Below are 13,364 nucleotides of genomic sequence, written 5' to 3'. Positions count from 1 at the left end.
TTGAGGATAAGGCAGCCCTAACACTTGGAACCAGCAGTAGAATTCAAGCTAGTTTGCCTTAAGAAATAAAATTGTATTATGTAAATTTCCTTTAATCAACATTTTTGCCCTTAGTCACATTTTGTTGTTATTAAACAATTAAACTAACAAGATTATTTATTATAGTAACACTTGTTATAGTAAAATGCCATCTAATTTTGCATGAACTACTCTGAATTAATGAAAATTCTGAATTATAAGGCAGTATTAAGTAGAGTATTATGTTCAGGTACTTGAATAACTTGAAATCAAATCAAATGTTCTATAGTATCTGTTTTTATAATTAGATTTTTTTTTGTAACTGAAATCAAACTCAGGACCTTGCATTTGCCAGGCAGGTGCTGTGTCACTGAGCTATCTCCCTGGCTCATAGTTAGACTTTTAAATGTATGATAGTTTAATTTTAAATCAGAGTTCTAACCTATTCAATGTTTATGATAACTTTGTTTATGTAAGTAGTTAGCATACTTTCAGTTATAATCAGTTTCATAATTTATTTCACTCAGAAAACTGAATTTCTGAATGGGACTTGAATGTGTTGTTTCATTTATAGCCTGTGCTTAAAATGTAAGGAATAAATATGTTTCACTGATAATTAAGTCAAAGTAACTTTTTTTGGAGGGGGGAGGTCTCATGATGTAATTCAGGCCAGCTTTGAACTCATTATGTAGGCCACGCTGGCCTTGAACTCACAGTAATCCCCCTCCTCAGCCTCCCAAGTGCTAAAATTACAGGCATGCACCACCACACAGGCCCTCAAAGTAACATCTTAAAGTAAGTGAAACCAAGGTTCACAGTCATTGAAAATTGTGCTTTCAGCCTAGGTCAGTGATGGTTGGTGAATCTTTCAGAACTTTCAGAGATAACAAACTGCACATTTGCAGTACATGTGCCACCACCACTGCTGTAGGTTATCTTTGCTTTCACTAGACATAATTTTTATTTCAAAACCCTTAAAGTTTGGTGTTGTAGCACCCATTTATAATGCAGGCAGTTCTGTAGACTGAGCTAGGAGAATCTCTGAGTTAAGGCCAGCCTGCACAATTTTGGGAGACTTTGTTTCACAAGTATTTTTTAAAAATAAGACTGAGAAATAGCTCAGTGATAGAGTCTGAACTCATGTGTGAGCCCCAACCACTCTAATATAAAATCTTGCAAGTGCTGTATTTGGTAAAATATGTTAGTTATATGGTTAGTTTTTAGTTAATTACTGTGGTGTACATCTGTGCTTTTAATTATATATTTGAATCAGGTGAGAGAGACCTGTACACCATTCTAATTGGCCACACTCTGGACATTCTGAATTAGTAGGTCTTAGAGATGATTTAAGCATAAACTCCTCAGGAGGTTCTTATATATAGCCAGGATAGGGAAATATTCCTTTAAAACTTAAATGTTTGATTAGCTTTAATATAATAATCATAATTAGTAACAAGAATATCCTTGGCTACAACTGCTGAATTTCAGGACTTGTTTAGTTAGATTTCCCCCAAGCCTAAAAGCTGTGATAACTTTATATTGACAGTACCATTTTGAATTAGTGGGAGAAAAGAATAATGCCAGAGCGCTTCCATCAGTTTAAATGTTATTCTATATTGGCTAAAGCTGGCATCATTAAAATTGGATTTTTTCAGTTCCTAAGATACATAAACTAGACAAATGATACTAGTTTGTTTGGTTTTTTGTTTGTTTGGTTGGTTAGTTGATTGGTTGTTTTACAAATATGCACAGAAGGCTTCAATAAATTTTTTAATTAATTTGCCTCTGAGCACAGGCTGATTATATAGGACTTGAATTCTGGTTTCTATTGCAATAATCCTGTATGGTTGAATGAATATGTAAGTAAAATTCAGCAAGTATAGCTATTATTTTTGTAGGACCTAAAATACCACATCAAAGATTGCATTAGTTACTTTGTCAGTGGAACACAATATCTGACACCTACAACTCAAAGGAGGAGAGCTTTAATTTTGGCTCATAGTTTGTAAAGGTTTTTCATCCATACTGGACTACATGTAAGGCAGATTGATGTAGCAGAGGGGCAGGTGAAAAAGTGGCTCATGGAGTGGTTGCAGGAATTTGAAAAACAAGAGACGAGGGAGATACACTCCTCTAGGCTATGTCCCAATAATCCACCTCCTGCCTGCAGACCTCCCTCCACATTACAGTTGGCTGTAGACTTGTCATTGGGCTAATGCACTGATGCCCTCAACTTCCATTTACTCCCAAAGACCCCCCCCCCCCGTGATCACTTGAGGCTTTCAGGGGACATCTAGATACAAATCATAATGAGGTTTTACTTACTTCCTTTAAATCTTAACTATAAGATTATTTCCAGGGCTGGAGAGATAGCTCAGCTGAATAAGCACTTGCCTGGCAAGCACAAGGGCCTGAATTCAATCCCCAGTTCCTCAAAAAAAAAAAAAAAAAAAAAAGATTGTTTCCACGCCAGGAACCTTTGCTTTTGGTGATGGTGGTGGTAGTGGTGGTGGTAGTGGAGATAATGGAGGTAGTAGAGATTGAACCCAAGACTAGACTCTTGCACATGCTAAGCATGAACTTTACCCTTAGCTACTTCCCAGCCCATCCTAAACTTTTGATTGTAATGCCAAGGGGCTAGGGATAAGTTTGATCCCTGGTACTGAAAGGAAAAAAAAAAAAAAGTATTAAAGTAGATAATATTTATAATACGCATTAAACGTCACAGGAAATTTATTTACTTTATATATAAAGCCAGGAAACGTGTGTGTCTGTGTAAAATGAATATCTGATTCTCTGAAAACCTTAATTATATTCTTTGGCAATTTGCATGTTGCCATGAAACTAATTAATGACAGGATTTTTAAATGACTCTTGGGATATATACTTTATTTTTTAGTTGAATAAGTGTCTTAAAATTGCTTTTCAAAACATTGACCAACAGAGCTTTGTTTTTCTGCCAACATTATACAGTTGCCAGTGACTTTGCCCAGATGTTGATGATGAATGGGTCTTAGCAGAAACAGTAAAGCAGTGCCATCTCTTAGCAAGCCTCAGTCTTGTAAAGTATACTTAAATATACTTTAATAAAAGGTGATTTTAAAAGAAATCTAATTTTCTAAAATTAGATGATTTTTTTACCAATAGAGCAATAACAAGAAAAGGAACTTAGGTTATTTTTCAGTGACCTAACCAAACAGCCTTCTTAACTCAAATGAGTGGGCAGTTGCTTTGCTACAACATCATAATGATAAAGTGATCTAAATGTATGCTGTTCTTGTATCTGCCTCATCTCCCAGCATAAAGAATGATTCTTTTTGTTTTTTCGTGTTGATGGCAGCTTTCCCTTGTGTCTGATGCTCAGGTTTTCTTACTTATCAGTTCCACTTTCTGCATATACCAAGCCACAGAATATTTCTCCCTGGTCTTCTCCCTTGATGATACAACTTTAAAACCTTGAGAAGTTTTATAGTAGAAGACATTTGAAATACAAAATTTTATATGTCAGAGGACTTTAAAGATTTATATTCATGAACTTAGGAAAACTTAAAAGTACATGCTAATTAATATATAGGCTAATCTTACATGCATTACTATGTAGATTGTTAAGGCAAATATTTAAATATTTATATTTTATTGGTTAAAGTAAATAAATAGTTTCTTGGAACTGAAATTGTTTTAAATGCTATCTTTTTTTCTTAAGGTACCAGTATTTTTTGCAAATAAAACAAGACATTCTCACTGGAAGGTAAGCTATTTTACAGTTTTGTAATAGACTTTAAAAAAAAAACCTCTTAATTCTATATTATTGAAATAATACATGATCATTACAGATTATCAAAGAATGATTATATGTGGTATAAATTTCATTCATAAGGTACATTTCTTAAGGCATGTTCTTTACATGTGACTAGTATAACAAACTAGCATTTTACAAATTACTAATGTTTAACTTTGGGTTATATATTTTTGTTTTGTTTTATTAGATTGCCCTGTCCTTATAATACTGCTGCCCTTTTAGCTTCATTTGCTGTTCAGTGTAAGTATCAGCCCACATTTAGGTCAAATAGCCTATGGTTTTGTGTTCTATGTTGACAATATATTACCTTAATGTAGGAGTTCTTTAGACGTGTTACTGTACAGAATATAGAAATTTTCAAAGGAAATTAAGTATCTAATTAGCAGTTACTCTGATTCCTAAAGAAAATTCTGAATTCTTTGAATTATAGAACAATGGTAAATGAATTACTGTAACTTCCTTTAGTAATTACATTAGAGACATATTTTATTTCCAGAAATATAATGGATTAATGATGTTGTTCATTGACCTATAATACGTTAGAAATTTACCAAGCCTGGTGGTGTATATCTATAATCCTAACACTGTGAGGCAGAGTGTGGGGAGAATAAGACTGAAATATTCCAAGTTTGAGCCCAGTCTAGGCAACTTTGTAACTTAGTGAAATCCTGTCTCAAAATAAAAAGATCATAAATGCCTGGGGATATGTCCCAGTGGGAAAGCCCTGGGTTCAATCTTCAGTACCACATTGGCGGGGTTTTTGTTGTTGTTTTTTGGGTACCAGGGATCAAACTCAGGACCTTACATTCACCAGTTAGGCGCTCCTAGTTCTGAGCTATATCCTCAGCATTTAGTACCACAAAGGATGATGATGATGATGATGATGATGATGATGATGATGATGATGATGATGATGATGATGATAGAAAAAGCTTTATTAAAGTGTTAATATTTTCTTCTTATTAGCTGAACTTGGAGACTTCAATCAGTCAGAAAACTTGTCAGGCTACCTCTCAGATTATTCTTTCATTCCTAATCAACCTCAAGATTTTGAAAAAGAAATCACAAAATTACATCAACAGCATACGTAAATATTTATTTTGTTTTTTGCTTGTTTGGGGCATGCTTTCTAGACAAGTGTTTTATTTATTTATTTTATGTATTTTAGTACAGGGTCTACAGGGTCTCACTCACTGCACAGATCAGACTCCTAGTGATCCTCCTATTTTCAGCCTCCCAGGTGCTGGGATTATAGGTGTACAACACCATGCCCAGTCTCATTTGACTCTCAGCCTTGACGAGCCCTGGGAATAGGGCCAGCATGACACTATGGGGATCGAACCCCAGTCCCTGCATCTGTCTAAGCAGGCACTTTAGTCCCGAGAAATGTTTTAAATTATCTTTGATGTCATTGTACTTAAGAGAGAATAGTTAATATATAAAATAATGTTGTAAAGAAATATAGGTGGTCTATACTGAAAATAATGACTTATTTTATAAAATATAATAACCATAAAACTCTATATGTAAACAGAAATTTATGTTATAATTACATAAAATTGTCCCAGTTAAGAGGAATTTTAGAGCCAGTTGTGATAGTGCATGCCTGTAATCCGAGTGACTCAGGAAGCTGAGGCAAGAGGATCACTGTGAGTTTGAAACCAGTCTGGGCTACAGAATGAGATCATGGTTAGCCTACACTGATATAGTAGGAAATGAAATTTGCAACCTGCCAGGTGCCTGGGATGAGTTCATGTTCTCCAAAAGCAAAGAATGAATTTTAGGAACAAACGGAGGTTAAGAGTAGAATATATTTATTGGGGGAAAGAAAGCTTCTGTCCAAGAGAAGGACACGGATAGTCCAGTGTGCTAGAGAAGTGGGGGCTGGCACGCATGTACCCTAGAGGGTCCGCCAACCAAGCAAGAAGGACACGGGGGGGGGGGGCTAGCAGGTTGTCCCCAGGAAGCTTGTCTTTTCCAGAGAATTTATTTATAGAGTAAAACCATGTGATGAGGCAGGTCTAAGGTGGTGGAGAGCAGGGGAACTTGCTTAGAGGAGCATGAGGTGGGAACCAGACTATGGTCAACCAATAAGATAACAAGCACCTTTGCTCAGGTAAAATTGATTAAATCCAGTACCAAATGTGTCACATAGCAAGCCAGCATGGATACAGGACAGGGTCTCTTCCTGGTGGGGGTTGGGTTAGTTACTCTTTAGGGCTCTTTCAAAGCTATTAATACCTATTTAGAATATCAATCCCTGATGCCTATCCTTAGGGAAGTATGTGGCTGCATTTGTTTACTTTTGTCTTGAGGTCTGGCCCACTGGCCCACTGTGGGGAGGGTCTGTTTCTTCCAAAGTCACCTTGTCTTCCATATTGTCTCCTTGAGGGCCTGGCCCTGTCTGACTGCCTATAATATTTCTATCTAATTTAGCTGCCTACAACATTAATATATAGTGAGACCCTGTCTTAAAAAAAAAGAATTGTAGAGAATGTATTCAGAATACAGAGATCGATTTAATTGATAATTCTTTCTTAGTTTTTAGTCAGGTCAGAAGTGCTGAATCTGTTTGGTCATAAGCCAAACTGGAGAGGAGTAAAGGAACTAAATATAATGCTTAATCTATAAAAATATTTAGTCATGCATAATAATTCATATCTGAAATATCAGGTACTCATCAGGAAAATAATAGATTTGAGATTAGTTTGAGCAGTTTAGCAACTTCTGTCTCAGCATCAAAGAAAAAGGGCTCAGGACATAGCTCAGTGGTAGGGGAATGACCTAACATGAGACCCTGACTTTAGGCCTTAGTAACTAACACACATGCACGCGCACACGCGTGCGTACCTTCTCATAGACTCGGTTTTATACTTGAAAATCAGTATCTGTCTACCACACAGTAGAAAAGCACTTCTCTGGAAATTGTCGTAGAGCATGCATATTTTAGAAATTTATGCATGATTTAAGTGCACTTACAGTATATGAAGCAGTTATGAGAAGTAATGCTTTTAAGTGATAACTAAAAATAAGTGGCTTTGTTATAGCAATGGGACAAGTCAGGCATTTTCAAACTTACTGTATTCTTTTATTTGTAGAAAATATTCTAGAAAATAATAATTGGGGTGCTGAAATTATGACCTGCAGATAAGTTAGATTAGCTATCGCTATATGTAGATCTGTTGGTCTCCATGTAATCTGTTCTACCAAGGGAGAAATGGCGGCAGGAATGAGAAAAAGATAGACAAAAAGATGAGCCTTGGTGACTCATCATAATGTCCCCCTGAGCAACAATATGGACATTTATTTATACCTTTGCTAAGTTAGTAACACAGGACACAAGTTTGCTTAGTGACTAAAGCTGACATTAACCGGTCAGGATGTTTGTCTTGGAACTGAGATAGCTTGTCTGCTTTCAACACCGAGGCCTAGTCCTGCTTTCACACATGTGACCAAGTTTGTAGCTTCCATGGCTCTCAACAACTAAGAGGACTATTTCTATTTGGTGTTTATTGTAGACCGAAAAAAAAAAAACTGCTCATATTTCCTAATAAATACCCTTTTTCTGATTTGGCCATTCAGTGAATCTATTTTTAACTTAATTATGTCTTTCACAGAGGCTTATCTCCTGCAGAAGCAGAATTCAATTACCTAAATACAGCACGTACCTTAGAACTCTATGGAGTTGAATTCCACTATGCAAGGGTAAGTTGGAAAAGCTTACTTTGAAGTTGTTGAGTTAGGCACTATTACTCTATATCAGAAATATTTGTAATGTGTTGAGAGGACTAGGTAACTTGTGATTGCTGGTGACATAGTCACACTGAAGTTTCCTCTAGTACCTGATGAGAAGGTTGATTAAACTGTTCATGCTTTTTCTTCCAGATGGTGTTTTATGTTATAAAATAACTTGTAGACCAGAGAAGAGAGTACTGTTAGAATACTTACTTTTCAAAATAAAGATTAATAAGAAAATGTGTTTTGTATACTTCAATAATTATGAACATAAAAGGTATTATCACATCAATGAGGCCTGTATTGCTCCTCTTTATTTGCATCATTTAGTAGTATCATTGTAATATTTTTATAAAGCACGAATGGAATATATTAATATTTTGTTTTCATCTTTTCTCATCTCTTTATTAAAATTGAATCTCTAAGCTGAGCTTTGTGGTGCGTACCTGTAATCCCAGCACTTAGGAGGCTGAGGCTGATGGATTGCCGTGAGTTGCAGGCTAGCCTGAGCTACATAGTGAGTTCAAGGTCAGCGTGAACTACATCTTGAGACCCTATCTCAGAAAGACAGCAACAGCAAAAAAGATTTTATAGCCATTGGCCTTTCCTGTGCAAGACTGTTTAACTTTTGGTGTGTCAAACTTGTCTGCCTTAGAAAGATTTTATCCTCTTGCTGTAATTCTGACAATTTAGGAAAAGTTGTTTTTCTCATATGTGGACACTGACACATTAAGAAGACAAAGTGCAAACTTTCATTAAGCATGAAGGGAAATTTTGTGGCATGAAGAACAAAAGAACAGCTGAAGATTTAGCCCAGTGGTAGAGAGCTTGCATGGCATTCACTAGCAAGGCCCTGGATTCAGTTCCTATATAGCCAAGGTGGGTGGGGATGAAGAGGGAAGAGGCAAAAGCTAGATGAGACAGCAACATAAAAAGAAGACTTAAATGCCAAGTGAATATCACAAGCAAAGGTATTTGAAATAATTTTCTATTTTGATAGAAATGTATAAGATAAGCCATATTTTCTATAGGCCATCAAGTGGGACCAAGGCATTTATCTCAATCTTCAAAATGCATATACGTCTTAGAGTATTCATAGTAGTGAATGTATGCTGTACCTTGCACAGAGTGGGCACTAGGATGTCTTAGTGAATAAAATATTAATTATCCCTGCTCTCTTGGAACTCATAGAATAGTGGGAGGAGAAAAAATGGAATGCATGTTTATTAGGTACTATACATGAGGATTTGAAGGGCAAAGTACAGCATGGAAAGTACAGCATGCTGTGGAATCCTATGGCTGTGATTCCTATTTGTGAATTTAGATTTTCATTTTTCCATGGTAAATCTCTTATAAGGTGGTTGCTAGGTCAGTGGAAGACTATATTAAACTTTACAAAACACTGGAAAATTGTTTTCTAAATTTTGTTCCTTTTTAAGCTTTTCAGATAGGTATATTTTTAGCTCATAGCTAAATCATCTTATACCTAATAAACATGTGTGGGTGCACTATGCCACTCACTGCATAGTGAGACCCTGTATCAAATAAATAAAATATTTTTTGAAAAATAAATAAAATTTAACTATAAGTTGTGTTGCTATAAATATAGGTATGCATGTATCACTGTGATATCTTTAAGTATTTAGGAAGGATGGATAGAAAAGATGAATAGAATTTCCAGTTTTAGTTTTTTGAAGAGTCCTCATACTGATTTCTATTGTGATTACACTAGTTTGCATTTCAACAGGTTGTTTATTTGTTTTCAAAGTGCTTATTCTACTGCATTATCTCCCTAGTCCTGCATTCCAGCAGTGTAAAAAGTTATTTTTTCTCCACAGCCTCACCAGTATTTGTTGTTAGCTGATTTCTTGCTGGTAGCCATTCTTAATGGAGTAAGATGAAATCTTAGTGTTGTTTTAATTAGTATTTCTCTCATGGATACAGATGTTGAACATTTTTTCATGTATTTATTGGACATTTATACTTCTTCCAAGAGGTGTCTATTTCAGTTGTCCGTTCTTTGAGGATTTTATTTGGGAAGAGGTAGTCTAATTTTTGTGTTTGTCATATTGGTCCTCTGACTGAGGAGTAGCTGGCAAAACTTCCCCATTCTGTAGGTTGTCTCTTCACACATTTCTTACTGTTAAATTTTTAGAACTTGTTAATGTGTTCTTAATGTAAGCTTTTTGCTGGGTGTGTGATGTACACTCTTTCAGGTCATTAGTTTGCACTGTTTTCTTTTCAGTGTCTTTCATAAAGCAAAAAAAGGTAATACATTCTAATCTTCCTTATTCAGTCACTAATAGAACTGTTAAAAAATCAACAAGAAATAGATTTTTAATAGCACCGCAAACGACTTAATTGAGCTACATAGAATACTGTATTCAACAACCTCAGATGTACAGTCTTTTCAAGCACAGTATATTTCTGACTACAGTCCTGTTATATTAAAAATAAACAATGAAAAGATAACTTTAAACATTCTCCAAATACTTGAAAATTAAGAAACATACTTTTAAATAAACTGTAGGTGAGAAATTGTATTTAACCAACACTTTTTCCTTTCAAAACACTCACCTACAAAGAGTGACAATTGGTTATTGTTAAAAAACAGAAATAATGGGTATTAAACTAATCCTAAAACTGTTAGAAGTGCTGGTCATTTACTTGCCATTCCAGTATTTATCTTATATTTTACTCTTAGTACTTCTTTGCTATCATGAAAACTTTTTCTTAGTTCAATTGTTTTGAAACATTTAATTTTCTGAATATTGCTTATTCTTAATTTTTGTTCTAAGATTTATACTGTATTTTTGACTTACAATTTAAAAGACGTTGTATGGTATCTTCTCCTAGTATTAGAAACTTTAAAAAGTAAAAAAAAATAAAATAAAATAAACTAATCCTAAAAATATAAAATAATTGAAGATAATTATTAGCAAGGAATATTGTGAGAGCTAATTTTTTTCTTGTTAAGAATTTCTGATTTCTTAAAAGGGAAAATGCATTATCTCAGATGTAATTGCTGGCCTGATTGAAGCATCTTATTATTAAAGTTATTATTTTGGTTGTGTGCCAAATACCTGTTATCTCTATTAGAAAATCAGCCAGTCATTAACCATTTATTATACTAAGAGAATAAAAGAAATAATGTAAGAGCTCTGAAATATCTAAGTCATGGATCCTCAAATTTAATCTCTTTTATAAGAATGATCATATAGGCTTAACTACTTACTAAGAAACTTTATTTATATCTTGTCTTTAGGTGTTTGATTAGGTATAAAATTATTCAAATTAATCTTAAAGCTATTCTAACAAAGTTTTACACTTACTGTAAAAAGCTCATTTATGTAGGTATTTGTAACAGTGCTACAAACAAAATGTAATGGATGAAAAATAACCTTTGCCCTTCAAGAGTTTTGAGAAAAGGAAAGCTTGAGGTATTTTAATTATTTATTCAGTGACTATTTATTGAACCCCTACTATGTTCCAAGTCCTATTTAGAGGTACTATGGATGCAGCAGGGAGAAGAGTAGGTAAAAATATAACTCTCGTGAAAGTTTGTGCCTGTAGTAGCCAAGACATAACTATAAACAAGTCTGGGACTGTGATGCCTCTCACTTTCCTCTTGTCACCCAGTTGCTTTTGCCATTCTGGGTCTCTTTTTGTTCCACATGAATTTTACAATTGTTTTCTTCAGTTTTGTGAAGAATGCTTTGGATTTTTGATTGGGATTATCTGTATTATTTTGATAATATTATTTTATTGGATTTATCTGTTAAATCTGTATATCAATTACGAGGTATGAAGTTGGGCATGGTGGCACAGGCCCATAATCCTAGCACTCAGTAGGCTAAGGCAGAAGGATTGCTAAGAGTTCAAGGTAGGTAGGCTACATAGTGAGTTGAAGGCCAGCCTGAACTATATAAGGAGATTCTGTCTCAAAAAACCAGAATCACTTTTTAAATTTTAAAAATAAAAATTTTGAAATTTTTATTTTGTCTATATAGCTTCTGCCTATCTGGAAACAGGAGATACCTTTTCATTTTCTGATTTCCTCTTCAGTTTAGTTTTTCAGAGTACTGTAGTTTTCATTGTAGAGATCTTTCATTTCCTTAGTTAGGTTAATTCCTGAGTATTTAATTGACCATCATCAACAAATCAAGCAGTATTACCAACAAAGTGAAAAGACAGCCCACAAAATTAGGAAAAAACATGACTGTCTTAGTTACTGTTTACTCATTGCTGGGACAAATACCCGACAAAATAAAGGAAGGGAAGGTTCATTTAGCTCACAGTTACTGGAGAGTTCAGTCCATATTCCGCTGGCTCCAAGGCAAAGGACAGCAATTCATGGTGGCAAAAAACAATGAAGAGCAGAGGAGTAGCAGCAGCTGTGGCGTCCATTAAGCCTCTCTCTTCTGTGCTGATGCTCCCTGGTGGCGATAGTACCTCTTCCAAAGTGGCCCAGCTGCCAAGATCAAGCTCCTCCAAAGACTCAGATTTCTCCAAGGAACCGGGGCAGGGTGGCAGGAAGTTGGGCAGGGCGCCAGGAAGCCTTTCTCAATTCCTGGGCCCTGCCCACCTGCAGGGCTAGGCCCCCAAGTGGAAAACTGCTGGAGCTGATTCAGCCAAGTTGACACAGTGTGTCAACAAACAATAAGTATTCAGACAAAGGTCTGCTCTCTTGAATTTATAAAGAACTAAAAAACACTAGGACCCCAAAATGTAAAGACCCAGTCCAGAAATGGGCATCCAAGATGGACACACACTTCTCAGTGGATGAAATTAAAGAAGCAAATAAATATATGAAAAAATGTTCCACATCACTAGCCATCTGCAAAATGCAAATTAAAACAACATTGAGATACCATCTCACCCCAGAAAGAATGGCTATCATGAGGAAATCAACCAACAACAAATGTTGGAGAGGCTATGGAGAAAGAGGAACCCTTTTCCATGCTAGTGGGAATGTAAACTGGTGCAACCATTATGGAAATCAGTGTGGAGACTCCTTACAAAAGTTGGACTGGAAATCCCATTTAATCCTGCTATTCCTCTACTGGGAATCTTCCCAGAGGATCTGAAAACATCATATCATAGTGATCTATGTATACCTATGTTTATAGCAGCACAATTTGTGATAGCCAAATCTTGGAAACAACCAAGATGCCCATCCCCTGAGGAATGGATGAAAAAGATGTGCTGTTTTTATACAATGGAGTATTACTCAGCTGTAAAAAATGATAAACTGGAAGCCTTTATATTGAAGTGGATGCCACTGGAAGATATACTCATAAGTGAAATAAATCAGACACACGTGTAAATATCGTATAGTTTCCCTAGTATAAAAACTCAAAAGAAGAAATACAAATAGGTATAATACAACTAAAAGGAAAGCAAGAACTTGAGGACTAAGTAATTAAGAGAGGGAAAGGAGAAGAGCTAGGAAACATGACAGTGGCAAGCCATACAGTTATATGTAGAAGATGGGCAAGGCAATGATCCTGAGAATCTTCAGAAGATTTTTGAATCTAGCAGTTAATTAGAATGACTCTCACCCTGACTAACTATATATACAGACACCTGTGAACTAAGCAACTGCACTGAAGATGGCAATTTATGATAGTAGTTTCATGCTTGGAGTGCCGGTCATTCTGGTCTTCTGAATACGGGCTGCTTGTCATGACATGCCAGTTGCTGCCATGCTGTCTCTCGGGTAGATGATTGTTCAAAAAGAAGGGGGTGGTGAATGAAGGCAGGAGACAGGAAAAGGAATATTGTGGGACTGTCCTGCTTCAAGGTTGTATAT

At 35.5% G+C, this 13,364-nt stretch overlaps 1 protein-coding gene across 8 annotated transcripts in view; it reads left to right on the top strand.

The window, feature by feature from the left end:
* Positions 1-13,364, top strand: part of Ptpn4 (protein tyrosine phosphatase, non-receptor type 4) — a 221,200-nt gene that overhangs the window by 113,043 nt on the left and 94,793 nt on the right. For all 8 annotated transcript variants that reach the window (XM_004626351.1, XM_023709705.1, XM_023709700.1 and 5 more), the window contains 4 exons: positions 3,722-3,766; positions 4,005-4,057; positions 4,784-4,904; positions 7,435-7,522. In XM_004626351.1, the coding sequence (XP_004626408.1) occupies positions 3,722-3,766; positions 4,005-4,057; positions 4,784-4,904; positions 7,435-7,522 (307 nt within the window). The remainder of the gene's footprint in view (positions 1-3,721; positions 3,767-4,004; positions 4,058-4,783; positions 4,905-7,434; positions 7,523-13,364) is intronic.

Source organism: Octodon degus, unplaced genomic scaffold (assembly GCF_000260255.1).
Source record: "Octodon degus isolate 3935 unplaced genomic scaffold, OctDeg1.0 scaffold00014, whole genome shotgun sequence".
Taxonomy (NCBI): domain Eukaryota; kingdom Metazoa; phylum Chordata; class Mammalia; order Rodentia; family Octodontidae; genus Octodon; species Octodon degus.
The sequence above is the reverse complement of the archived record's forward strand: the minus strand, read 5'-3'. Positions and strand labels throughout refer to the sequence as shown.